This window comes from Battus philenor, unplaced genomic scaffold (assembly GCF_028537555.1).
Source record: "Battus philenor isolate CCGP_79_NKW_IND1 unplaced genomic scaffold, ilBatPhil1.0.hap1 SCAF_5, whole genome shotgun sequence".
Taxonomy (NCBI): Eukaryota; Metazoa; Arthropoda; class Insecta; order Lepidoptera; family Papilionidae; genus Battus; species Battus philenor.
The window spans coordinates 7,996,632-8,024,011 of NW_027181715.1; the positions used below are offsets into that span (position 1 = coordinate 7,996,632).

Sequence of the window (27,380 nt, forward strand, 5' to 3'; positions counted from 1 at the left end):
CGAGGGCCGGGAGCGGGGGGCGCTCGTCTCGCCCGCCTCACACTACCTGCAATGTAATACTAATCGTTAATATCTATTAATATTATCCGTTTGAGTCCCAAACTATATACAAAAACCACTGTCGAAGAATCCCAAACAGCATGGCCACGTTTTTAATTTTTTTTTAATTTTGTTATGAAATATATCGAAAATGAATCAGTAAATATCTGAGCACCTGACTTCAACAAACCTTAACGGTTTACTAGACGTAAATTCTGAACTGCGCGATCGTGCTGCTTGGGACTCAAACGGTTATAGAAGTTCACCTCGAACTTCCTCCGGAAAGTAAGAGGATACACGACCTACGGTCCTTCTGTTGTTTCAGAACTATTGTTTTTGAGTTGCCCTGCAAAGGACCCTCTCTAGCCAGTGCCACAAGGTTTACTCGTACTTTAGTGCCCATGCTTTACGCATGCGACAAATGAGTGCCTAAGGACTAAAAATAAGGTGTTCTTAATCTCTCTCGGGCCACTGGCTTGCGGTGGCACCGACTACCATCAGGAACATCAATCCGAGGAGCACTTAGTCAATACTCTACAGTGCCCCAAGGCAATACGAAAATCCTCTTCCTTAGCAATGGTTCCTACACAAATTCCTTGGTTCTGGCAAACTGTACCAATGCTGTTTGCCTTCCTCTCACTAAATTTAGTGAAGTAAAAACTCTATAACCTTGAACAAATGTGCTTTCGCCCCACTGTAGGAAAATCCCGAAACCAATATCCATTTTTTGACTCTTTGAAAGTGCTTGCCAAATCCTGTTCGAAAGAATAAATATTTGTTTCATTTTTTCTGTATCATTGGAATATTAAAATAAAATGAAGCATCGATGGGTGAGACTGACCTGTAGAAGGAGTGTGAGTGCGGTGGCGGCGGCAGTGCAGGCGGCACGGGCGCGTGCGGTTCGGACGCCGACCGCTGCACTCCCGGCGTTCGCTCTCCGCGCCCGTACCGGCCTACCAACCGCTCGCGATCTCCATTCCAGTTCCACTCCCATTGGTTCTAAACCACCAATCCTTTATTATATCATTGCTGCCTGTACTTATTCATAAAAAACAAAGTAGTTTTTTTTTTGAACGTCCTCCCTTTGTAACAACCTATTAGAGGCACCATAAGTAAGAAAATTGTTAAACACACTCCAACACTTACTGTCCAAGCCAGCGCTTGGACCTGAAGAAGTAAAGAGTAGGAGGGGAAAGAGAAAAGGCAAGACGCATTTTACATTTATGTTATTAGATCTCCTATACTTACGCTACTGCTTAACACCGCCTGACTTTAGTATGTAACTTCGTTACACTTGCAAGTTGCGAATAATTCAAAACACAAGTCCGATAACGCTGTGGAAGAGGTAAAGTTTAACAGTACGAACATCGAAATGTTTTACTAAGAACTATTTCACAATATTAAGTTAACTATCATTCAACCCAAATAAAAAATAACATTTAATTTAAGTACCAATAGTAACTATTGGGACAAAAGGGGACTTTTGAAATTGATCGCAATTAATTTTTGATTATATTGTTAAGAAATTTGAAGTAGCGATAGTATGTGGTGTGAAATCGTATCAATATTATGTTTAACTGCGCTCTTGTACAGTGGTGACAGAATATTTACCGAACACTGTTTAAATATTGAGCCCATACAAATAATTACTTCAACGCAATTCCATATTTGGAACGTCGATATTATGATAAGCAATTGACAAGTGTACGTACATCATTTTGAGGGACAGAAAGCGAAGCTTTTGGTAGAGGCTGGGAAGGTGTGTGAGCTGGCTGCGAGTTGTGGGTGGCGGCCGGCTCGCGGGCCTGCAGTAGTTGCAGAATGCGTCGCACATCGGCCGTCAGTCCACTTTCGAGTAAAGCCACTCGTCTGCTCAATTCTTCTAGTCTTGTTAAAACAGTCGCTACCGAAGCCGCAGTTGCCGCGGAGCCCACGTTCTGATATTGCGGTGATATGACATCCTGAAAATCAATGTATTATTTTATCTCTAAGTAGTTATTAAAATATAACATGTATGAAAAAAAAAAGATATTTACTACAGTGTTATTTATATAATAACACTAAGCGGATAGAGATTGAGAGTTGTGCTTGGAGCTACACTGCGAGATCGGATTGCAAATGTGGAGATCCGCGGAAGAAACAAGGTTGTCAACATAGCTCGTAGAATTACTCGTCAGAAATAGCAATAGCCGGGGCACTTCGCTCGTGTAACTGTCGGCCGTTGGTTAGACACGGCTCTAGTATGTGGACCGATGACATAGTCAAGTTCGGGAAGTCGCAGAATGGCGGCAGCACAAGACCGGTAATTACGGCTATCTTTAGAGGGTGCTTATGCCTTGTAGTGAACGTCTACCGGTTAATAAATAAGAAGCCGGTACAATTGCACTCGAACTGGTTCCTTAACGAGACAGATGTGCAAAATCCTTAACTGATGATAAGCAATCCACGTTGGAACAAAGTCATCCACATTAAGGTTTTTGAAATAAAAATCCGTGCAGTACTCTTATTTAGATTAAGTTGAAATAGTTAAATATATTAAGAGTTAGCGTGAAACGTTTGTTAATAAAGACACCATCGGGCATATGTGTACTTTAAAGAACGCGTTGTTGTCAACTTTAATTTAAAGCATGCGTCGTCGCGTCCTAGTTGCCACTATTATATTCTGTTTTGAGTAAGTGTTGTTAATTAAGACGAAACAACTGATATAAATAAAGGCTTTTTGTATATTTTTGATAGTCACGGATTTGTGTTTTTCATTAGTCATTGCTTGATCTATGTATGGTACATATCTATCTATCTTTGGAGAGCTCTAAAAATCTCGGCAAATAAATGAATCATAAAAATGTTGTAGATTAATTGAATATGGTGTAAACACATTAGTTACCTGTGTATTGACAGCATTTTGTGCTCTTTCGACGTTAAAGGGCAGAGCAGTGGGTCGCCCAGCTTGTTGTAGGTTGACGGCAGAATGAGGTGCTGATCGGCACGAAGGAGTGCGTGTAACGGGTGGTTGCGTCGAAGGCGCCAATATGTCATCGCAAGAGACATGGACGGGAGCTGGCGGTGCAGCGGGCGGGCTGGGAGACGCATTAGTATAATAAGAGCTGGGGTTGGTGCTGAGGCTGGAGACAGGCAGCGTGGCGCTGTGAGCAGGCGTACTGACAGCTGGCTCATCAGCCGCGGCTCCGCCAGTCAACGGCGACGTGTCGTTTAAAGGTCCCACCGACGACTGCCGCCTCACACTTGCCCGACCGCGATACGTTTGTGGTGTGGACTGGGCTGAAATTATTAAATCATTTAAGTAATTTCGAGAACCATTACAAAGAGCAAGTAAGAAACTGATGCCAAGAGACTTATTATCGCTATAACCGTAAGACGTCTACTGCAGGACATGGTTTCGCACAGGTTTCCAATTGGATCGGTGCAAAGCGGCCTACATTCAGCGTCTTCCAATAACTTTCACAAATTCGTCTATCCACCTCGTGGGTGTAGACGTACTTCACCGCGCTTAAATGATTCTAACATTTTAAAAATACGTACAAAATACGTAAAAAATAAGTATTTCTTATTTAAGTACCTTCGATATAATTTTTTAAATCAGATTTAGGTGAAAAAATAGATTTATTATTGACCTGATTCTTACTTTCGAAAATTTGTTTTATTTAACCTTACGCAGTTTGAATAGCAATCAGTCATGTATTAAGGTAATTGCATTTTGCTTGTATGGAATGTTAGTATAATAATTTAATTAACAATACTCAATAGATAAAATAATAACAAAGAGCAAGAAATTGATCACAGGAATTGATCATTATTTCAATAGTAGGTTTACATTCACTGTTACACATAGGTCTGGTAGCAGTAAATTTTCAATAGGACCGGTAGGCAGCTACTTGTATCCAGAGTTTTCCAATGACGTTAACAAGGTCGCCTGTTCATCTTGTAGTTAGACGTTCTACGATGCGCTTGACGTTCTGTAGTTTCCTCTCCAGAACTATAAGCCCCCAACGACCTTCTGTTTTGCACCCTATCTAGCCTGCTCACAGTTACTTAGACTTGCCGGTTCACAAGCCTATGTCGGTTATTTTTGTGCATCTACGGTTTTGTTTTCTTGATTCGATCTCATAGATAAATATAAAACACAACACTCTGCATGAGATTATAAATAAAATGGATCGTCAAATGTTAATATGCTTAGCGTAAAAGTTTAAAATGGCTCCACCAACCGATTTAATTTGTTTTTTCGTATATTCATCTAGGCACAAGTAAGATTCATTTAGTTCTCATAGAGAGAAGAAATTAAAATTCAACAGATATTTTTAAGCCTTACAAACCACACAGTGCCGACAGATCTCTTTAACTTTCAAATATTTGCATTCGTAAAAAATAATAATCATATTATTACTAAAGTATTGTGTACGTAATGTACGTAGTGTAATAGAACGTAATTTATTTTTTATATTTTATTGTTATAATATATTATGTAGACATTGAATCTGAAAACTCGACCATTTTAAAATATGTTTACTTTTATATTTTTTTTATGGCCTGCGACAGTTGGTATTTACAGTACGAAGTCTATTAGGGCAACTAGTAAACTAATTTTATTATTTTATTACATATTACTGGTTGTAAAACATCACAGACATTTTTAACAGGGCATCACGTAAGTAAATCGGTATATTTTATTAATTATAAAGTATAGATCATGCACTAAAAGTTCAATAATTACTTACAGTATTTGTTGTGTAGCGGCTGATGCGTTTTATGGTGGTAGAGGTCTGGGAAGCTCCTTTTAAGTTGCGCTAGCATGCCTGCACACAAGGGCTGCGCTCAGAGCGGGACGACGGCAACGCGCAACAGCGGAGCGGGTTATGACTATATTCTTTGGCTAATATATCGTTAACATGTCGTTAACATTTCTATATTTAATTATTAGAATTTGTCGCCAAAAGTAAACATAACGCACTTGCTCGCGTTAGCCGGAAAGGAAAAATTAAATAATACCAGGGAACAAGCAAAATACATGCTGGCAATTGGTAAAATGGATTAGGTCTGAATTATTTGTAGAAACAAAAGCTTCATATTCTTCAACAAACAACAATAAAAAAACATAGTTGATGCATTCGTATTGTCCGTGTGCAATTTAAGAATGCTTTATAAATCAAGTATAATTAGTAGCAGTGGCGTAGCTAGGGGGTGGCGAGCGGGGCGGCTGCACCAGGCACCACAAGCAGGGGGGCACCAAAGTTGAAAATATTTTTTTTGAATTTTTTTTTTGAATGATGAGTAATGAAATTTTAAAAGAAAAATGAAAACCATAATTTAAAGTAAATAACATAAAAAGAATATCGAATTTTACTATTTTTGTGCTGAAAGTTGTTAAATAATATGAACATTAAAAAAAGTACCAAAAAATCACCACCATTAAAAAAAGTCACCAAACCCCAATCTGCCCCAGGCCCCAAATACTATAGCTACGCCACTGATTAGTAGTAATACAATACTGGGACATATTTCAATTAATTGTGTGCAATTTATATATATTTATGGAATATAATTAACTTCACATTCGCATCGTACTTTTACTTTGATAAAGTGTCACATTAGCATTTATATTTGAATGTATGATGAAAGCAATTGACGGATAGCCGGCGTGTCTCTTGAATAAGAAAACTTAGAAATAAAATTAAGTAAATGTAAGCTTTCATATGTCGTTTCGGCTGGTATATTTCGTGTGGACCGCAATCTATAGTCGAATAATTTTTTTCAAATGCATTTGGGAAATCAGTTTCTTATTGTAAACTTCAGATGATAGAAATTCCATGTGAGAAAATTGACAATAGCGTGAAGACCAATTTGCCTTACTTAAAGAAAATTTCAGGAACGCGTGGTAAAAGCGTATTAAAAATGTGTGAAATGCTTCATTTATACTATGTTCTTTGCTCATTATAGAAAAAAAAATGTAGTGGTAAGAAGTAGACAAGATAAAAATAATCATTACTTTCAATTGGTATACATTTGTATCGAGAAATTATTATAAATTTCAGAAGCTTTTATTTTTACTACCGTTACTTAAAATTAGGAGAAGAATAGAATAAGGTTTATGATTATTTCCTAACGATATATTAAAAGGTAAATTGGTAAAATAAAAGGATAAAATGAAGAAATAAACAAAGGTAACCTAAAGGTCCTCTAATTGCTTATTATATACTTGTAAGATTTAATTGAATGTCATAAATATAAAGTTTATTTAAATCTACCTTATAACATGTGGCCATAATTCTTACATACGTTTAGGTATATCTAAAGAGTAGATACAAAATTATTTTACCGGGAGAGGACATATTTAGAGGGATTTGCACAGAATATGTCAAGTTGTATGTGCGTCTAGTCTATTTACATACGTTTAATTTTACTTAGTACGTACCAAGCACAAACTGATATCCAATATTTAGGAAAATTACTACTTATTATTAATTGTTATCTCTTCAATACCCTTTTTAGTAGGATATATTTTTTACGTTTACTCAAAAATATCTACGTAAGATAAAGTTTTTAATTTTTAAAAGGGAACCAGTGTAATGCTTGGTTGAATTAAATAAATATTAAATATAAAAAAATGGTGTTTTACTTTACAATTTAAAATTTAATAAACTTATGTTTCCATTCCGTATTTGTAGTTTATTATTACTTACCAGTTATTGAATTAAGAGTAGTGGAGCGTTGCTTGCTGAAATTAAAGTTTAGTGGAGTAACATCTTGTCCAGCTTTATCTGCCGAAAATTCTAGAATGCCGCGGCTAGCCGGAGATTCAGTATCTTCATCACTGCATTGAGAATCCTGAAAGTAATTGAATAACAATGTGATGTGATGGAATAGGAAAATTCATAATTAAATTCACTAATATTTTACTAAAAATCAAAAGTAACGTTAAAGTAGCGAGTTGTACCTTGTATTGAACTGTGATTTTATTTATTTATGTACTCTATGTAGTACCCCAAAAAGGATATAAAAAGAAATCAGATGAAATACGAAGAAAATGAAGTACAAATGGCGGTCTTATCGCAATGGTGACTTTTTTCTGAAGACCTTTCAACATATTATATGATATATACCTTCATTCACTACAACTATGTACAACAACATACCACAATGTTTATTTTTATTTTTATGTCGTTGTCAATCTCAATTAACCAAAGAATTAAAACCAACAATTTTACAAATTTTAACCGTTATTATTCAAAGATTCAAAACGTTCGTTTCTGTTACATGAAAAACAACAAATTCAAGTTTCTAAGGCCATTAACCTTGATATGGGAAAATATCATGCTTTGGTATATTAAGTTATTACAAATCTATAACAATAATTTAAAAAAGAAACGTCTTAGCACCATAAACCTTGATTTTTCTAGAAGTTTTAAAGCAGAAATTAAAACTAATTCAGCCAGCAACTCTTGGTTTAAACTTACTTAATAATGAAATTAACCAAAATGTTAATTTCATTATTAAGTAAGTCGCAAGAGTCAGGTCAGAACATGTATTGTTATCAAACGCATGAAATCCCGTGTCACCTTGAGCGTTATGATACCTTGAATACCTCAGAAAAGTTTATCTGATCATTTTTTCGGATGATACTTTAATAGACAAAAAATTAGACTTATTTTGGTTTAAACGGTAGATAAAGTGATTAATAATACCACATAAATCTGATGACGTAGTCGTAGTATGCTATATAGAAAATGATAAAATTGTCGAGCGTTGATATCAATATTTTCATACGTGATATACAAAAGATAAATACAGTATTATTTTATCATTACGCTTATTTTTAATAATTAGCCAAGAACAGTGAAAACCATATATCTTTCAAGACTGTCTCCTTTTTTATTTAAACATTGGTATGGATAGGTAAGTAGTGACATATTGTTAAATAATAAAAACACATGTATAAGTATTTAATAAATATATATAATTAGTATTTTTTTTAAAATCTTTTAAAAATTAAGTATTAATGCTAAATGGTTTTGCGTAAGTTTTTAAGGTGAACAAATTGATTTTATGTTTACTTTTTTTTCAGCCAATAGATGCCCACTGCAAGGCAGGCATATAGGCCTTCCCCAACAGACTCTACAATTATCGATTTTGTGCTGGCTGCGTCCAGCGACTTGATTATGTCGTTGGTCTACCTAGTGGAGGCCTAGCCACGCCGCGTCTACCAGTTCGTGGATGCCACAGCGGCCTTCGGTTGCACAAGCGAATTTATGTTCATTATTAAACAAATTTAATTAGGAGTAAGAGGATAATAGATGATAATAGGCTCTGCTGTAGTTTGTGTTTTTCACAAGAATAAACACGTTACTCTATTAAAAAATAAAACATTTGTAAATTTTATCGGTAACTATCAAAAATTGCACTAAACAGACATAATACGGAAGATAAGACATAAGACAGACATAATCAAATTAAGATTCTATATAAAATTATAACAATTGTAATACATTTTAATTAGTAATTTATTTTTATCAAAACTCTAATAAATACTAAAAAATCAGAAAAGAAACAATACAATCCTTTTTTTCTTAACTTAACAGAGTCCTGAATATTTATGGTAAAAAATTATTACAATTATAGAGTATGGCAAAATGGATAATCTCGCTCACTTATCAGGAGACTGAACCATGAATAACACACACATGCATGCGCACACATACACGTGTACTAATTATAATAAAAATGACATAATTGCTGAACATTATTTAAAATACTCGTATATTGATTTGATCTAAATTAATAATTTCTTAAAGTATATGTTGATTTTTATTTAGAAGCAAAACGAAATGTATTAGTTATTTAAGAGCGCAATGTCCTTATACAGGTTAGGGGCTTAAGTGGAGCCGCCATTTCAGCGAAAGGTTTGTAAACAAAACCTTAAAAAAATATTACTAATTTATTTAATCCTATACTCGCTTGTCGTATAGTTACAAAAAATAGAATTATAAATTACCTTATCAGCAAATGTTTCTGTATGTGGGCGGCGCGTCGTACGAGCGTAAGCTTCTCGCAACAGCCGAGCGTCGTACGGGTTTTCATAACGCATGCGACGCCGTGGTTCTATGCCACCCAGTTCTTCCTACAACGTGAAAACATATATTATTTACAATCTGTATATCCTGTTTAATAGAATAAGTACTATTTTAGCAGTGAGATTGATAATAGTTATAATAAGGGGTGAATTTATAACTCGTCTGCTGTCAATTTATGCGTGGTAAACCCTACAAAGATATTAATGGTTACAGAAACTATAAAAAACGTTATGATGACTTAATAAAAAACATCGATTTTGTAGTATTCATTTACGAGTAATCTACATATTAAAATTAATTATTGTTTACTGTCTGTCCCGGCAGACTTTTTACCGCCAGAAGCTTATGACCAGTCGTATTCTAGTAGAAAAAATAAATTAATGTAATATGTTTCAAAGTCATCACTTTATTCACGGTAAATGGAAATATGTGTAAAAGCTTTTAATCATTTTTTTGATAAATGAGTTGTACATTCACCCCTATAAAGTTTAAGCTAAATTTTGAATTTGAAATGGTTTTTTATTCTATGATGGAAAAAAACAAATATTGTTTATTTGTTTAATAATTGTAAAAAAAATTGTGGTAGTTGTACTAACATCCCGCATGTTGTACGTGATTTCTAAGTTGTTAACGAAGGTTGAACGAAATTCAGGATAGATGTCGAGAACATCGAGCAGGTCATCGCGATGTACCCGGTGTAAATCACAGTACGTAAGTGCCCGAACTCTGCAATTACTCCGACCAACACTTGAATAAATGCAAGGATTTTCTCCAAATATGTCGTCTTTACCTGTAAATACATATTTTTTTATTAAAATCAGCAACTTTTTTAACCGGAAAAAATAGAGAAGTAATTACAGCTAATATTCTTAATTAAATTATTTTCGGTGGATTCTACATCGACGAAGTTATTCATTAGACTTTAATATAAAGGAAACTCACCTAATATAGCCATAACGATATCGTCCTTTAAAATTTCAATGGATCCACGAGATATAAAGTAGAGAGAAGTTAGGACGTCACCACGGTGGACGAGAGTTTCTCCAGGGGGCGCGTGGGTGGTTTTAAATCTCAAAGAAAGCGCTCTGTAAATTAAAAAATACTGAAGACGTAGCATCTTTTAAAAGTATTTTTAAGAAAATGTGTGTTTAGTAAGATAATGTTCTTATTTATCCTTATAATTTACATCTGGCATGTATCTGCTACCCCGGAATAAGAAAAAAACTTTAATAAATATGATAAATTATAAAAATAGTTAATGCACGTGGTAGCGAATATCGCTACCCAATTTTTTTTTAAAACCTGATTATATGCTTCAAGCAACTGTTAGCTAATCACAACTAAAAATGTTTTGAATTGATAAATATCTTGATAGCCGAAAGTAGAAAAATTTTGTATTAAATATCAAACAACGTAAAATTCGTTTGGGGACTGAATAGATCCATTACGCGGGCCATAAGTTGAATATTTCTTTTTTGAATAATGATTTAAATTACTCAACTATTATGTTATAAATAAATAATAATTATAATGTTTAATGCGATTCTTGTAGATTATGTATTAAAATTTTAAAAGGTCGTTTTGTGAGGACTGAGATAGGAAAACACGTTCGTTGAATTTGGGTTATTATAGCAATAAGACTAACATGGATATCGATGTCATTTAAGTAGATATTCGCCGTTATTTTATGTTAAAATTCTAGCGATGGATTCTCTAACTTACTATGTATATCAGCATATTTATATATACCTCAAACAGCCCGGGCTTGCACCTTCGAAAGCAGCACAATTTGCTAACAGGTTGCGATTTAGATGCAGACAAATATCAGCTTGGAGACATTCAGGAAATCCTTTTAATACGCTGGACGTGTCGATTCCATTCGTATAGCTCCACGCATGTTGAAAATATTCTTCTAGTCTTTGCCGTAATGGATTCGCTATCTGTATTTAAAAATGAATTTTATCACCATTAGGACATTAAATATTACTTAAAAGAATTTGTTCAACTTTGTACGTAAACATATTGTGTTTTACCTGGTGAAATCTTATGAATTCTCGGACTCTTAAGATCTGCGTATGATATCGCGCAGTGCCAGAATATAGACGTTGTATTATTGCTGAGACGTTACCGAAAATGCTAGCGTACATAAGTGCTGCGAACGGAAAAGCGCAGTTTAGATTTGGTATTTAATTTATATTTCTACATTCACATATAACAACGTAAAATTTTGGGAAATGTCAAACTACAACTAATTTAATTAAAAGTAGCATTTGAGTCAATAATATTGTGGGCTAATTTCTTTTACAAATTATTAAATTTGGGGACGTGCTTCGAAAATGAAAGGTGAATAGCAGGTGTCGGATAAATATCTATGATAAACTATTAAGGCTAAAAGTTTATAAACAACTATTTTAAAGCATTTAGTACTTTGTGATACTAACATCCAAGAAGCATGACAAATATCGTAAATCCTTTTTCCATATCTGTATTAGGCGCCACGTTACCAAAACCCACACTGGTTAGAGAGGTGCAAGTAAAATATAGAGCTGTGATGTAACGTGACCTGAAATTAAAATTATGTTAACCTTAACAGTATCTAAACGAACTTTAAAGATGATTCGCAAAGTGCATATGGTAATGGTCAAATAAAGCCTTTAGCCACTAGACTTAAAATAAAAAATTCGTTAATTACTTAATAAAAACTTTCGATTACTATTTAAATTACTAGTTCCACAACGTTAAAGGTAGTTCAATTAGCTAGGATTTAATTAGTTCGATAAAACGCATTGCTGCTTTCTAATAGCGTATTCTTAGAATGCTAAACAAAAAAGAAATTCAATACTAAATCTTAGTTAATAAATCTAAATCCATATAAATAGGAATAGAAACTAAGGGTAATTGCGGTTATAATAATAATAGGATTCTTTAGCTAACTATGATGTATAATATGTTGTTGGATATATTAAAGAAATTTTAAATATACGATAAGGAATACCTCATCGACGGTCCAGTAGAGTTTTCGTATGTTGCTTGCACATCATTAGCAAGAGCATCCAACCAGCCAATAGGAGCTTGTAGTTGAGGTCTCTCCCAGTTTCCAATAGCGTACCTAGAGAGTGGATTAAAATAATGATCTATTAACGTTGTTTTTGTTGTAAGCTTCACAATTTTCGTGTGTTGGGTAAGCCTCGTGAATTGTGGTGAGTATTACGAGGGTCCTGGGATATTCCGGTTACCTCCTTTAACGCTTCTTGGCAGCAACAATTAAACGTAATTTATGTAAAGAACACGTCTGTTAAAGATTCATTTGTTCTCTCCAATTCTTACTTACTCATTACAGCGCTTATCACTAAGAAATTTATTCATTTCATGTTATTATTTAAATATTGCGTGGTAAAACATTCTGTACGGAAATATTTTTATTAAATTTACTAACAAATTTTTATGTAATTTTGAATACAACGCATTTGTATCGAAGCGTTTCATCGTGTTTCGCTACGCGCTAAAAAAGGTTTTAGATTAAGTGCCCTCTGCGCTCTGCTCTCTCAAACCTTCGGAATCTGCAAATATCAATTGGGCAGCAGTGTAAGCCAGGTAAAAAGAACGCATTTTGAAATAATCTTTATTTTATTTCCAAGCCATCGTAGCTTTCCAAATCTTGCCAAATGTTTTTCTTAAAGTAATCTATTTAGAATTAAAATTAATCGCCAAATATATTGCAAGGGCTGACTAGAGTAGTACGCCCAATTTCGCTATTTTGTTTCATATTTTCAATCAAGTACAAAAAATGTTCTTACGGTGAGAAATAATTGCAACAATGCGAGCAAAGTAGTATTTCATTTCATATTAAAATATGTGTACCATGTAGTATTGCAATATAATATAATCACATTATTACTAACCTCTAACACTATATGAAATAAAAATCTTATTTTTTATATTACGACATTCAAACAATAAAAAAAAAATTATTACCCTAAAAACATTTAACTTTTTTTTCACTGCGCTTTAAATATATGCACCGCCGGTGTAACTAGCTATTTATTGAATGGTATATTTAATAAACTTACCAAATACACGCAAGCCAATGGGCAAAAAGGACGAATGTAGCCATAAGGAGGAGAAGGACGGCAGTGCCATATTCAGAGTATCTATCAATTTTTCGCGCGACACGCACCAGTCGTAGCAACCGAGCTGTTTTCAACAAACCGATGAGCGTAGTGGTCTGCGGACGGAAAATAAGTTTAGAAAGTTGAATTTGTACCTACCACTGTCTGCGCAAATCGAAATAAAGCTTCGGATGATTATTCGCTTATGATTAAGTAGCATTAATGAGGCTTCGCAGCGAATCACGCTAACCAAGCAAAACTTTCTAGTTTGTTTACTATGCGAGCGAATTCTGTACTCAGCCAAACTGAGATAAACTTTGCAATAAAAGCATTTATTCCGTACAATGAAATCAGCTAGCTTCGTTATATATTGCAGTGCATGTAATAATCCAAGTAATATATATATATAAATCGAAAATTTTTTGGTTTTGACCTTTTCAAGCTGTTACATATTCTGTTAAATAACCTAATGAAAGTTCTATAATGATTTTCTAGCTCTATACTTTACTGTCTTTTTTAACCGTCTTCAAAAGCACTGTAATTATTGTCTGCATATATATATAACCATAAAAATATGAAGTTTTGATTCCTTTACATTATATTGTTAGTTCTTATATTTATGTTTTCGATTAACGTCTATTTATAACAGACTATATTTCAATTTTCGCAGTCAACTAAAAATTAAAGTAATACTATTCCTACTTAAAACCGCGTTTAATCTAACAAGAATAAAAACTATATTAAACTATTATCTGGTATAAGTTATTAACATTTTTTGAGATTACACCATTGTTACGGATCTAATATTATAACAAGAGCGTAAAGATAGATGCGTAAAAAGTAAGAGACGCGGCAGCATTTTTAAGATAATATATTTAAGTAATTTTTGTATAAGTAAAATAAATGTACATGAAATGAACAAAATTGTATAATTTCAAGTTTCTTTGTTGATTTTCCCTTACGGAAGGACCATTTCATGTCAATAATATTTGGAAAAACACAGTATTTAAATTGGTTAATTGGTAACAGGCTTACGCCACATTTTTTAATAATTCTAATTATGTATATCTATTTATTTTCGCAGACCCAAAAGCTATCGAAAATTATTTTCTCATTATTTAATAACTTTTATTATCATTGTTATCATTTAAATTATAAACCAGATTATATATTCAATGTTATGCTCTTTAAAATAAGAAAATTTGTCTAATTCCGATTATAAAACGTAATAAGGAAAACGAGGTTTCTTATACGAACAATTTAGTTACAATGTAAAATAAAACTAATAATGAACACATGTATGAAAAACTCTTCTTAATGTAAGGTGGGTGCCATAATATTATTATGTTCAGGATTTGTTTGTGCTATTAAATGTAGTGAAAGGCAATTCGTTGTTTTGTACAAGATTTTATAGTCTGGGAAGTGTGAGCATATCGGTTACCAAGCTCTGTGCGCTTTGTGACACTTGCACTCAACTATGGAAGAAGCTCATGAATATGACTCAGTGATTAGAGACATCCGAATTTCCCGACAATGTAGGCTACAAAAATTTATAAAATAATGTTCTACGCTTTTCTTAGTATCTACATCATATTTTTACTCTATTCCTAATCAAACTGTTCTAAAATATAAAAAAAAGATTTTGAACTTTTCCAAGAGAAGTAAAAAAATTTTTACCTTGTGTAAATTTCTGAAGTCATTTTAATTATAAAAATATCTTTGCATATCGCTTGGTTCACATTTGTGTTGATACTTCGAGATTGCTTTCTGAACAAGCAACTATGGGATAGAAATACCGTGACAATGATAACGGACAAATCAATCAAATAATGTTTTTTTACTGTAGCTAAGCTCGTGATTGCAGCGAGTGAGCGCTCCGTAAAATTTACCGCGGTGTTATATCTTGAACAAAGTATATTTTTGCTCAAGGGAAGCTTTTATTTCTTCCATTATGCATTCACTTAGTGGTTTAACAGCTAGTGGAAAATTAACGAATCAAAATATAAAAACTAAAGTTTAAGAAAATATAGTGGCAGCAACAAAAAATAGTTCACAAAGATGGTATACCTCATCACTTTCCAGCCCCTGCTGTAACAAGAAATGTTATTACAGATTCAGTATGCACCCACCTTGGGTTCTTTCTTCAAACCATGTGATGGTATTAGAAAATAAAGTACGAGAAACAAAAGTAGTAAATGCGCATTAAAATAATACTGAACAACATGGATTTGAGCAGAGGTTATGTTTATAAAATATTGGTGTTTTAGGACATATATTAATGAGTTTCTGACATTTATTTAATTTCTTAAAAAATAAAATTAAGAAGCCAATTTAAAATGGGGCGTATTCGTGATCGGCATATAATCTGTCATTCGAATTTGTGGTTTAGAAGTTAACAGTGTCAATTGCAATATTTGCATTCCGCTACTGTACGTGATTGGGCTAACAATGTCCAGAACTTCATTTGTCCGAAAAGTCTGTGTTTTATTTAACAAATCTCTTGTTCAAATATAACTAAAGGTTTAACTTATTACATACTTAGTATTGGAATGACCGCTGAGAATGTACTTGACCTACTTTTCATTAAACTGACCTATTTTTTGCCGCAAACGAAATGTGACGTGCTCTGCCACTAATTTATATGTGGTTAAAGAACGTACTGTTTCATATCTACTGTAATATAGTCAGTATTATATGTAAAAAGATGATTTGTTTGTATGTTAATGTAATAGTATGTGGCATCTATTTGTTTTTTTTTTTAATTTCGGACAATTGATCATCTGGCTTTTATTTTTCACTAAATGTCAGGCATTTATTTTTCGTATATCTATTACTAATGTTATTTATATGTGTTTATGTGGAATGAAATTGAATGAGATGTTTATATGAGACGCGATTTTAAAGCAGCTCACTTCGTCAGTGTTGGTGCCGAAGAGGAGAAGGTCGAAGGGAATGGCGGCTACGAGGTCAATGATGAACCACCCTCGCAAGTAGTGCATGGCAATCTTCGCTGGATCCGATTCAACTTCGTCCGCCGCGTTAACGTACGTTGTACGGAAATTTATAAGGATGTCAATTATAAAAGTCACGTCCACTGGAAATAATTTTATTAATTAATATTCATGATTTGCTAAATCAATAATATTAGATGTAATTGTAGCTTCACAAGGACACGAAAGAAAACTTTTCAAATTTTATTTATGACATTTTTCATTTAAGCTTTGAAATTTGGGTATTTCATTCTTTAATTATTTAACAGTTGAAATCATTTACCGTTATTTTCAAATAATTTCTTTGCTGGACAAAATTCGAAAGAACTAAATTGAGGAATGGGTTACGTAAAAATTTTATTACCTATCATATCAATGACAACTATCGGATCTTCGCCGAAGCTGCGCGATCTTTTGTCAAAATCTGGCTCGTTTAATTGAAATGCAGCTACGTATGGTGTAAATATCGCAGTGTAGATAACCAATATTAGAATCAACCAATCCCAAGCGGCCTGAAAATATTAAGAAAAAAAAGGTAAATTTTTAACTTACTAGAGTTCGCCACGCTAAAACACGTAAAATATACTTTCATTGTATTTTTAGTCACAGGATTTCTTGAATTGGGCTTTAGGCTTTTTTATTGAAGAAAAAAGTTATTGACTTATCACTATGGCAACTTATCGAAGTGAATACGTTTACTTTTTTATTTAAGTATAATACATTGTATTGTAATGAATGTAATACAGAAACGCCTAATATTTATTTAATTTTACAGAATTGTTCTTTAGATGGAATGAGCAATCATTGTTAGGAAACAGTTGTTAAAGCAATAACGACAAGACGTTTTAAGAGTACTTCCCTGATCCATGCAAGGCCTGGTTTCTTTTTGTGAAAGTGTGTCAGGTGTCCATGAAAGAGAGTCTGTTTTGTACACAGTGAAATTTCTTTTTGGATGCCATGCTTTTCAAATGTTTTCTAGGCGTTATATTTTTTCTATTTGTGTAAAAACTAAATCATTGTTTAATACTGTCTAAGAAGACAGTATTTTATGAAATATGTTAGTTTTGGTTTTCTTTGAAGTGAAGCATTTGTTATAATCACATTTCTCGAGAAAAAAATGTATTAAGTATCTATTTACATTTCCATAAAATAAAGGTGGTATCTTGAAAGCAATAGTACATTGCAATGTATATACAATGGTTTTGTAATATGACCATTGATGGTTATAAAAACTTGTTAGGTCTTGTTATCTACTATTATATAATTCTCTATTAACGTTACTAAAACGTAATTATTAATATTTTTAAATGTACGTAAAAATGAAAAACTTAATTACCAATAATAAAACCACTATCTAAGGTACGACACTGCAGAACTTTATTTTGACTCGTCATCATGAATGAACATGTTCCCGATAATTTAATCGCTAAACTTTACGTGACGATTGACTTTTAGTGCTAATAAATTATTAAAAGTATTAGTTGTACACGTCATATGCTATGAACATTCCAGTCGTTAAAGATATAATTATCATTTAGATATTCTAAAGATAATTCTTATCATATGACTAAGCCTTTAGGAGATTCCTTAAAATCATATATTTAAATCCTATATTTGAATATCTCGAAAACATTGCATTAAGGAAATTGAAGTTGGTAACTAAACCTTGTACCGATTACATTTATGAGGTATAATTTTTATGGACATTTTTGCGTTTAGCTAGTAATGTAATAATTTTGCCTTTGTTAAAATATTTATTTGTTTTGCGATTTCATAAAATCTATTCTTGTAATTTTTTTACGTGTCAAAAAAGTTTGAAATCATACATTTATTTACGAAGGCTGTCTTTTCCCCTTTGCAGGTAGAACTTCGTAAAATGTGTTTTTAGCTGACCTCTACTCGGCGATAGAAATATTTGTAACAAATTTAATATCGTGATGAGTCAGTAGAAAAGTCAGGGGGAAATCTCTTGTATATAAATGTATAAAGGCGAACTTTATTTTGATTTATTGTCAAATTATCCCTTTATTCGTCAAAGCTGATCCACTCGCGTTGAAATGTACCTATATGAACACAATTACACATGAAAGTAGTCTTTGTTTTATTTTTGTAGTTTGCGAGAAACCATGAAAAATGAAGAATTTTATTCACGTACATTTTCTATTATTTTTAAAGTTTACTTTAGATAAAAATAAGGTATGTGTTTGTGTTAAATACATCTTTTTACCTTATAAGGAGAATGGTGGAGGATTGTCCAGGGGTGTGATGGTTGCGTGGTTCCCTTGTGGCCGCCCGTCGCGCCAAGTGATAATACCTGAGGACAATGAAAAAATTAAAGTATTAAAAACTAGTATTAAAAATATTTACGTCGTCGATTTTTTTTTTACAATAAAGTACTCATTGACTATAAAGTTTATCATATATGTTGTTTGTGTAAAAAGTATATATTCAAATGTAATAACGTTTCTTGCATAGGCTATCTTTGATTCTAAATGCATAAATAGGAGTTAATAAACAAATACAAAAAAATGGAAAGAAAATAACTTTTTTAGATCTTAATTAAAAATAAGTTTATTATAACCAAACAATGTTATAATTAGCTTCCTGACGTTTTCCTTTACGCACATGAACCTATTAAAACAGAGCTAAATTAAATGAAATATTAATGCAATTAAAATAATAATAAAAATACGAGAAATTATCATATTCTTACACTTAATATTTTCTTATGAGGTTATTTGAACTAAAAAGGTATTAGATATTATTTAAAAAAATCGCCTTAAGATTAACCTTTTCCTGAAATATCATTGAAGAACCAACAAATGTTAACTATTTTAATTAATAATAAGAAAAAAATATTAGAATTAAAATAACATGCATATTGTAAACATACTAAAACTTCGTTAGTAAAAATGTATAAATTAATAAATAAAATGTTTATTTATTGATATTAACATTATATAAAGATGAATCGAATTAATGCCTACACTATTTACCTACCAAGGCCTTTAAGGCGTTTTGATTAATATTATCTTGTGCTTGAAACACTTGTTATAAAATGATTCAATGCGGTATTCTTACTCGAGTTACGTGACAACGCTAGGTATTAAATTGAAGATGTATTCAAGATCTCATATTCATTTAGTTTCTTGTTATATGTTACACATGGTCTCCGTTATTAACTGTATTAAAAAAAGTTAACTATCGTTAGTATTCGGCCAAATAGCCGCCGAATGTTAAGATTCTAGTGGACAGTGCCTCATAATTATTCAGAAAACAAAAACAAAAGCCTATCTCAAGTACATCGGCCACATGGGTGCTTGGAAAATCAAAAGAGGCTTATAGTTATAGGCAACGTAAGTAAAAGGGCTACAGGACGGTCACCGACTCGCTGGACTGACGAAGTTACAAAAGCGTGCACACAGTTACATAAAACTATCAGAAAATAAACATTCTGGATGTTTGGGCACGATCCTCAGTCATGAGAAAACAACTAAGAAGTAGAAAATGACAGTTATACATTTATAATAAAAACATGTTATTTAGCATCAATTTTAAGTTTAAAACGTAAAGGTATGTTTATAAATTTGTATATATTCATACATATTGTAAGAAAGATATCTTTGTAAAAAAAAGTGCGCTATCTTATGGCTGATCCATTTACGGCGGATCTTAGTAATCTATTGAAAATATTTGCTACAAAAATGTTATTTATTAGAAAATTATTTCATGCATTCCACTTAATTAAAATGCATGTTGTTAAGAATCATTATCAAGTGAAGTGCCCTCGAGGCCTTCGTAGAGTAGACCACTAGTGTATTAAATGATCCTCCAATTAATGAATACTTCAAGTCTAGATTTAGGAAGACCACAATAGCGCCACCTGAAATTTGACATTTCGTGTACTCAACCACCTAAATTTATCGTCGTTAATGATGTTATTATAGTGACGTAACGATTTTCAAAACCTTAAACTTAATTCTAAACTACTTTGAAAGTTAACAGATTGAAATTATATGTGATGACCGTTTAGATGACTAAATGTTCTGTTTAGTTTAGTTTAGTTTAGGTTTTGTGGAAGATATATTTCATAGACACATGTTCACACTACATCAAAGATTTCCAAACTATAATGTGCAAGAAACCACTATTACAAAGGAAATAGGTACTCTATAGTCAAATGACCATAAAAACTTTTCCCTAATTTTTATTCCGTTGGTATAATATACTTATTTATCATCATTACTATGTCAGTTGATAGTCGTCCACTACAAGGCAGGGGACTCTCAAATATTTAACAATAAAGAATTTTTGTAATAGAAAAACATTTAACTAAAATAAAACCAACACATTATCAACACAAGTAAAATTGGTTGTGTAGCACATCACGCGATTTCTTACAGATGCGGAATCTTATAGCCAATCAATTAGATTTGTCAACCAATTCGAAAATAAGAAAAGTTTTTAATGTAATATAGAAAGAAAATTGACATATGCACTAAAGTTATATTAAATACGGTTCATTATATATTTCATAAACAATAATTAACTTTCTCTAAATATATAAAAAAAATAAAAATATATAAAAAAATAAAGATACTATTCTCGGGCCGTGATAAATACACTATCGCCTTTTGAAAGTCTAAAGAAATTTAGGCCTTCTAATCGATACAGGTAACTCCTTTCACAGACTAGCAGAATATACAATGATCGTTTTGTTGAGAAACTGTAGCATTTTTGGAATTTCTAGCTGGAGATTCTCAAATGGTGGATTATGTGCAGCATACGAAGTGAAAGCGCTTTTTATAAATAACGAGGTGAAAACAGGAGAAATAACATGCATTAAAGCAGTGTTAGAATTATTTATTATTATATGACATCATGTTTGTATAATCCGAATATAAATCGAATACGATAGTGTTATAAGTGATAAAGCTTTTCAAACTAGGCTTCAGTGTGATCTAAGTAAAAGGCATATGCATAATCAAGAAAAGGGAACAATGACATTGTACAAGCGCAGTTTTCAAGGAGACGAGACCGAAATAACTAAGCCGTCGTAGAGATCCAGCCGCTGCAAAGAGTTTTTAGCTTACTTCTTGGCTTTGTGGGCTAACAGACAAGTTTTTGTTAATAAGCACTCTTAAGTTATTAACTCTGTCTATAAGAAATATTATGTAACTATCAAAAAGGTCGTGGAGAATACTGTTAATATCAATTTAAAATTATGAGGCCAACAAAAATAATGATTTGGGTTTTGGAATGAATTCATTATTAGATCGATAGCTTCTTCCTTTTGTCGATCTGAGCTAGAATCTGAGACAGAAATAGAATGATATTTGGAAAAAGATAAAGGTTTAGGGTGTTAAGGTAGAGGAGAAATTATTTGAAAGGGCATTTATCTATACAAATATACATCGCGAACCGAAGGAAAGAAATGTGGGAGGCGACTTATGCAATAATTTTCAACTTCAATAGAATCAAGATAGAATGCTCTTTTTAACGACAGAACTGGTAAATTGTTCCACTACAAAACAAACAAACTCGTGGTTTGGGCGTCATGATTTTTAATGTAAAAGATTCAGTGGAATTTTTAAAATTTGGTAGAGCAGCGAAGTGATAATTAGTTTAGATTGAGATTGATATTAGAAGAATATATATTTAATGTCACTAAAAATAAAGTGCGTTTGCCATTGGCACCACCTTGCTCTTAAAAAGAGATGAAGTTGTTACTAAGAATTGTTGTTTTCGAGTCAAATTTGATAGAAGCGTAGCGAAACTATACTGTTAAACAAGTAACTTTTCTTATGTACACTTGTATCTGAATTTATAAAAGATTGCTTTTCCACAATAACAATTTTTTCTGATACAGATTTTTATTAATTCCTTTGTTGAATAAATTTATAAGGTAATGTTTAAATACAGTTGACATAAAGAAAATTCATATTCATCTGTTATTTTAATAGATAAGTTAAAGGGGATTTTTTTCGATACACAAGATAATCGGTAATTGGAGTTCCGACGCGTTGATGTTTAAGCCCGAGGTTTTTAATGTCCAGTTCAATCCTTGGGTGTTGGACATATAAATTAAAAAAATGTGTGTGTGATATAGTGATATTTGTTAAGATAAAAGTTTATTTTATAACTTAGGCTCTAGAACCACATTGTCAAAATAAGAAAAAAAAAGGTTGTAAGTTATAAAAGAAGGGGAAGATAATGCAAAAATCTATTTTGGTTAAAGGAAATCTTTATTTAATTTTTTTTGTAATGCTGATAACTTCCGCAGCAGGTAACTTAGGTTAGAATCACTTAGGTGTTTTTTGTGCCACCTAAAAGCACTGCATAAGCTTTTTAGGTAGGATACGGAAGTGAGACGTGATCATTTATGAGTGATGGGCCTTATAAGAAGGCTCAAGTTCACCAAGAGAGCAATGGAGAGGACTATGCTTGGAGTTTCGCAGCGAGGTCGAATCAAAAATGAGGAGATCCGCAGAAGAACCAGGATCACCGACGTAGCTCGAAGAATACCTCATCTGAAGTGACGGTGGACAGGGAGGGGCAAATTGCTAGAGCAACCGATAGCCGTTGGAGCCGAAAAGATCTCATGTAGCGACCACGAGCCGGTAGACCCGGCGCGGGTAGCCCCCCACTAGGTAAACCGATGATGTAGTTAAGATTGCGGGAAGTCGCTGGATGCGGGCAGCACAAGACCGGACATCGTGGCGATCTTTGAAGGAAGCCTCTGCCTTACAATAGGCGTTCATCGGTTCAAAAGAAGAATCATTTTAGTGCTCTAATTGAAAGACATATAGGTTCCATATAGATTGGTCAATTCTGAGCTACATACTGGGTTAAACGAGTCATCTATTATGATATCCTTAAGATTCTGTTTTTCATACACTTGGTTATGATTAATGCCGTGCTCGCCATGTCTAGATCTAATAACTATAGTTGTAATTTTTTAAGTATTATGGCACAAAAGAAATTAAAGGCCTTTTCATGTTAATTTTGCGACATAATGAGAAATTAAAATTTATGATAGTTATTGAAAAGTCATCGTTTTAAACCAATAATAATATGGTATTGACAAAAATATCTATAATACTAAGGGTTAAGAATTTTTTTGTAATATAGCATGTACCACTCGGATTTGTCGGTTTTAATTCGAGGATATATTTTTGTACATTTCGTAAATATTAGAAGTAATTATTAAGATTTCATCCTCGTGTAACCTTAAAATAATTTATTTATTGACTTCATATTTAATATCGATACTTCGCCGTCCACATAAAATATTTCTTAAAGTGGTCGCAGAAATTTATTGATGTATAACAATTACAGACGGTGTTAATCTGTAATGAGATGGTTTTACAGTGTTTCGGTTTGAAGTAAAGAAGGGGATAAAGGAGAATTACTAGCCTTATGGGAGTCGTGTCATCTGTTATATCAATGCCTCGAGCACCGACGTAAAAACTCAATGTAGCATCGCATTGGTTTGTGTGTGTGTCGCTTGTTACAAACGGAAAGTGATTTTATAAAAACAATAATTAAAAAAAAGTTAGCGGTTTTCACTCAATCCATAAACGCTTAATATCAGGAGTATCAGTAATGATATTCATTAATTTAATGACAGATACGATTCTGTAAATAATTATGATAACGATTTTGAAAACCGAATTTTTAAATTAAACATACAAAGTTACTTAATTAATATGCGTTTAGTTTTCTGTATTTATTTTTGAGTAAAAGTGAAATAATTGCATATATTATATCTGTTTACAGTGATAACAATTTTTTGATGCATTTTGGTGACTTTTATACAGTAGTAAGTTTTTTTCATTTTAATAAAAATATATTTTATGTTCATAAAAATTTGGTGCTTGTCAAGATAATACATTTAAAAAAACCCACGCTAGCAGCAGGCTGTTATCAAAACATATGTAACTCATTTATCAAGTGACTTCCTCACTATTTTACGAAAATCTTTTTATCTAGAGGCTTTAATCAGGACAACTAATATATTTTTTTAAATTTTGTATTTAAATTACTTTTTTATATTTATTAACAGGTAAATTAAAAATCCTCTTCCAACAAATTAAAAAAAATTGTTTTAATATTTATCTTATTTCAACGTAAAATAAAATTCTAACTCTTAAATTTAGATTTAGGTTAATTTTCAGAACAAAGAAGAGTTTCATGTTATTATACCACACAGATTTAACATTAAAATGTAAACATTTTACTTAAACAAAACTGTTATATTAAATACTACTAAAACATACATTAACGTCGTGAAAAACCATGAATACCGTTAAAAAAGTATTTAAGAAATAATTTTCATGTAAGAATGACAAGCAATTTTTAAAATGTATGCTTAAAACATTGTTAAAGATAATATTTAAAGGGATACCGAATGCCTCGTTGATCAATGGAAAGAATTTTTAAATTGTATTAAAACGGTAAAATCGTAATTGGTGGTCATATAATACAAGCTTTACGATGTAGAATAACCGCAGCATCACTATTGAACATAATAGATAACGTTTAACCAAATTGTTTACAATTTTTTTACATTTTGTTTCAATATTGTAATGATTTAAAGGGGTATGTGTGTAAAGAGCAATAGAGAGTGCTATGATCAGAACTTCGCTGCGAGATTGAACGAGAAATAAGGAGATCCGAAGAAGAACCGAAGTCACCGACGAAGCTTCAAGAATTCATCGTCTTAAGTAACAGTGGGCGAACAACATCGTTCCTTCTGCCGATGGCCGTTAAGGCAAAAAGATTCTCGTGTCGTGACCACGAGTCATTAGGCGCGGAGATCTAGAGATTGTGGCGATCTTTGGAAGATGCCAATGTGTGCATCTAGCGGCTGACTTATATAAAGCTCATTTTCTTTCAATTAATACTTGGCCTACCTACTGGTCCTTGGCCCTACTGGTACCTTATTCAAAATTAAATGGTTTCTGAAATAATAAATAACGTAATGACAATAAAGTAAAAAAAGCGTTTTCAAAATCCGGGTTACTACTGATTAAAATTAGTTATTGAAGTTTAGCTTATGGCATTTCAACAGTAAAAGTAAATTTATATAACATTTTCAAAGTGATCACTTTATACAGAATCAATGACAATAGGTGTAAAAGCTTTAAAGAATTTGCCGACAAATGAGCTACTCACCAATTTCAAGCTTTTACACCTATAAACAATCGCCCTGTATGTTCTGCAATACAATATATCGTTTGTTATCACAAATTTATCAGTGACCTAGTTATGCCATTGGTTTAAAATAAACTTTAAAAAAACATCAAAAAACATTTTACAATCTTTTTTTAAACTTTCGGAATTTCCTTTTTATAATTTTTTGGATATAATGCATTCTGAATAAAAGTACGGTTATTATAAATTATATGTAAAACTTTTATTCAAATGTGTTTATTTTGAAATCGTTGAAAATACTTTTCATTTAAATTTTAATTGAATTACATTTGAAAAAGTAAACATATTCATAATAAGTACCGTGTTTTTATTTCAATTTCGAAATATATCATCATTATCCATTATTTCGAACTTAAGACGTCTACTGCTCAACATAGGCCTCCCTCCTAGATTTTCAAAACAAATAATAGAAAGCCTGCCAAATTATATATGTAACGTATTATTCAATAAATTTAAAAAAAATATATATGGTTTTTATAAAAGTTAATAATAGTATTTGCAACATTTTTTCAAGTTTTTTATTGTTTCCATTTTTCTCATGGTACTCCTATAAAACGAACTTACTTTAAATACTATTACAGTATTACAGGAATGTCGTTTGTAAAATACAGCGGCTGCGGTAACAAGTAATGCGATTGCACAATGATTAAATGATTTCATATAGACAATTGTAAATATATGTTTAAGGAAGATAATAAGAAAAGTCGAAAAATGTTCGAATCTCTAAAAAGATATCCATCAGGTTAATAATCGCGGCGGTGAATTAAATTAGTGTAAATTTGGAGTGTTGAGCACATCATAGATTAAGATAATGATGTAAAGATTTTTATAAACAATAATTTACGCTTATCGAGTATATTACATTTTTTTTTAATTTGATGAGGCGGAAAAATCTTCAATATAACTCGAATTTACGAAGAATCATTCTGATTGACCAATTTTATGATTTCTTTTATTGGAAACATGTTATCGCATTGATTTTGAGAGATTAGATAAGAGTGAAAAACAATGTTTTCATACAAGCAAATGATCAAGCGAATTTAATATGTAGTACAGACTTTGTTTACATTCAATCGATATTTGATGTTATGTACTATATCTTTAGGACTATATTCACAGTAATATTAGACGACGAAAGAAAGATATTACTTTGTGTTCCTTTAAAATGTTGCTATGTTAACAATAAAGGTTTAATATTGTGAAATAACTAACAACGACTGTTTGATTGTGTTCTAGAACAATAGTCGTAAAGAGTTCATATACTGAATAAAATGTAGTAAAAAATAAATATATTAGTTTAGTACACAGATAAGCGAAAGTAATTGTTTCTTAAAAAATATCCTTGATACAAATTAATTAACTTTGTTAGACGAAGTTAAGATACGGATAAAAATGAGGCTCATTACGTTATTGTTATATGCTCTCTAATATTTTATTGATCATAATGTTAAATAATAAAAACTTTTAAAACAATAGTGACTGAATAGGAAAGCTATATCCAAACATGGGCCATATCAAGCACTAGATGCGCACTAAAATAATATACTATCAATAGCTTAAGTATACTTACTAACAATTTCTGAAATGTGATTTGGAAATATGGAATAAAAAGGGTCAATTATTATTAGTGACTGAATATATTTTTAGCATCCCGGGGCTACATTCGAAAAATTTGAAATAATCAGCCACTGAACGTCAATTACCTCCTTGCCGATGGCGGGCAACCCGTTGAGGCCATTACACGGTGGTTCGAGGCGTACGACGCTTTTGCGGGAGCCGCGAAAACCGGTGTCGCGGACGCGCACCGAAGAGCGCCAGGTGGAAAGGGGCTCGTCGCGGGAGCCGCGGGCAGAGGCTACACGGCGCGTGGTGAGCGCCGCGGGGCCCGCGCCCGGCGGGGTCACGATCAGCGGTACGTCGGGGGGCCCGCGCTCTTCCAT

The 27,380-nt window shown here is 32.4% G+C and overlaps 1 protein-coding gene across 1 annotated transcript; it reads right to left on the reverse strand.

The window, feature by feature from the left end:
• On the reverse strand, positions 1-27,380 carry LOC137929715 (potassium voltage-gated channel unc-103-like). Its single transcript, XM_068772782.1, has 19 exons — positions 27,144-27,380; positions 18,452-18,538; positions 16,589-16,736; positions 16,147-16,328; positions 15,302-15,322; positions 13,196-13,350; positions 12,121-12,234; positions 11,567-11,688; positions 11,159-11,277; positions 10,875-11,065; positions 10,068-10,210; positions 9,722-9,915; positions 9,047-9,172; positions 6,738-6,882; positions 4,776-4,853; positions 2,924-3,318; positions 1,752-2,000; positions 881-1,038; positions 1-46 (listed from the first exon to the last, which is right to left on the reverse strand). The coding sequence occupies exons 1-19, from the start codon at positions 27,378-27,380 to the stop codon at positions 43-45; spliced, it is 2,868 nt and encodes a 955-aa protein (XP_068628883.1). The 3' UTR covers positions 1-42.

Excerpts from the sequence above, each read along its gene's own strand:
- LOC137929715 (XM_068772782.1), bottom strand. The coding sequence starts at position 27,380 with ATGGAAGAGCGCGGGCCCCCCGACGTACCGCTGATCGTGACCCCGCCG. Across the intron at positions 16,329-16,588 it reads AGTTGTCATTGATATGATAG|TGGACGTGACTTTTATAATT; the intron begins GTAATAAAATTT and ends AATTATTTCCAG. Across the intron at positions 4,854-6,737 it reads TACTCTTAATTCAATAACTG|GCATGCTAGCGCAACTTAAA; the intron begins GTAAGTAATAAT and ends CCTTGTGTGCAG.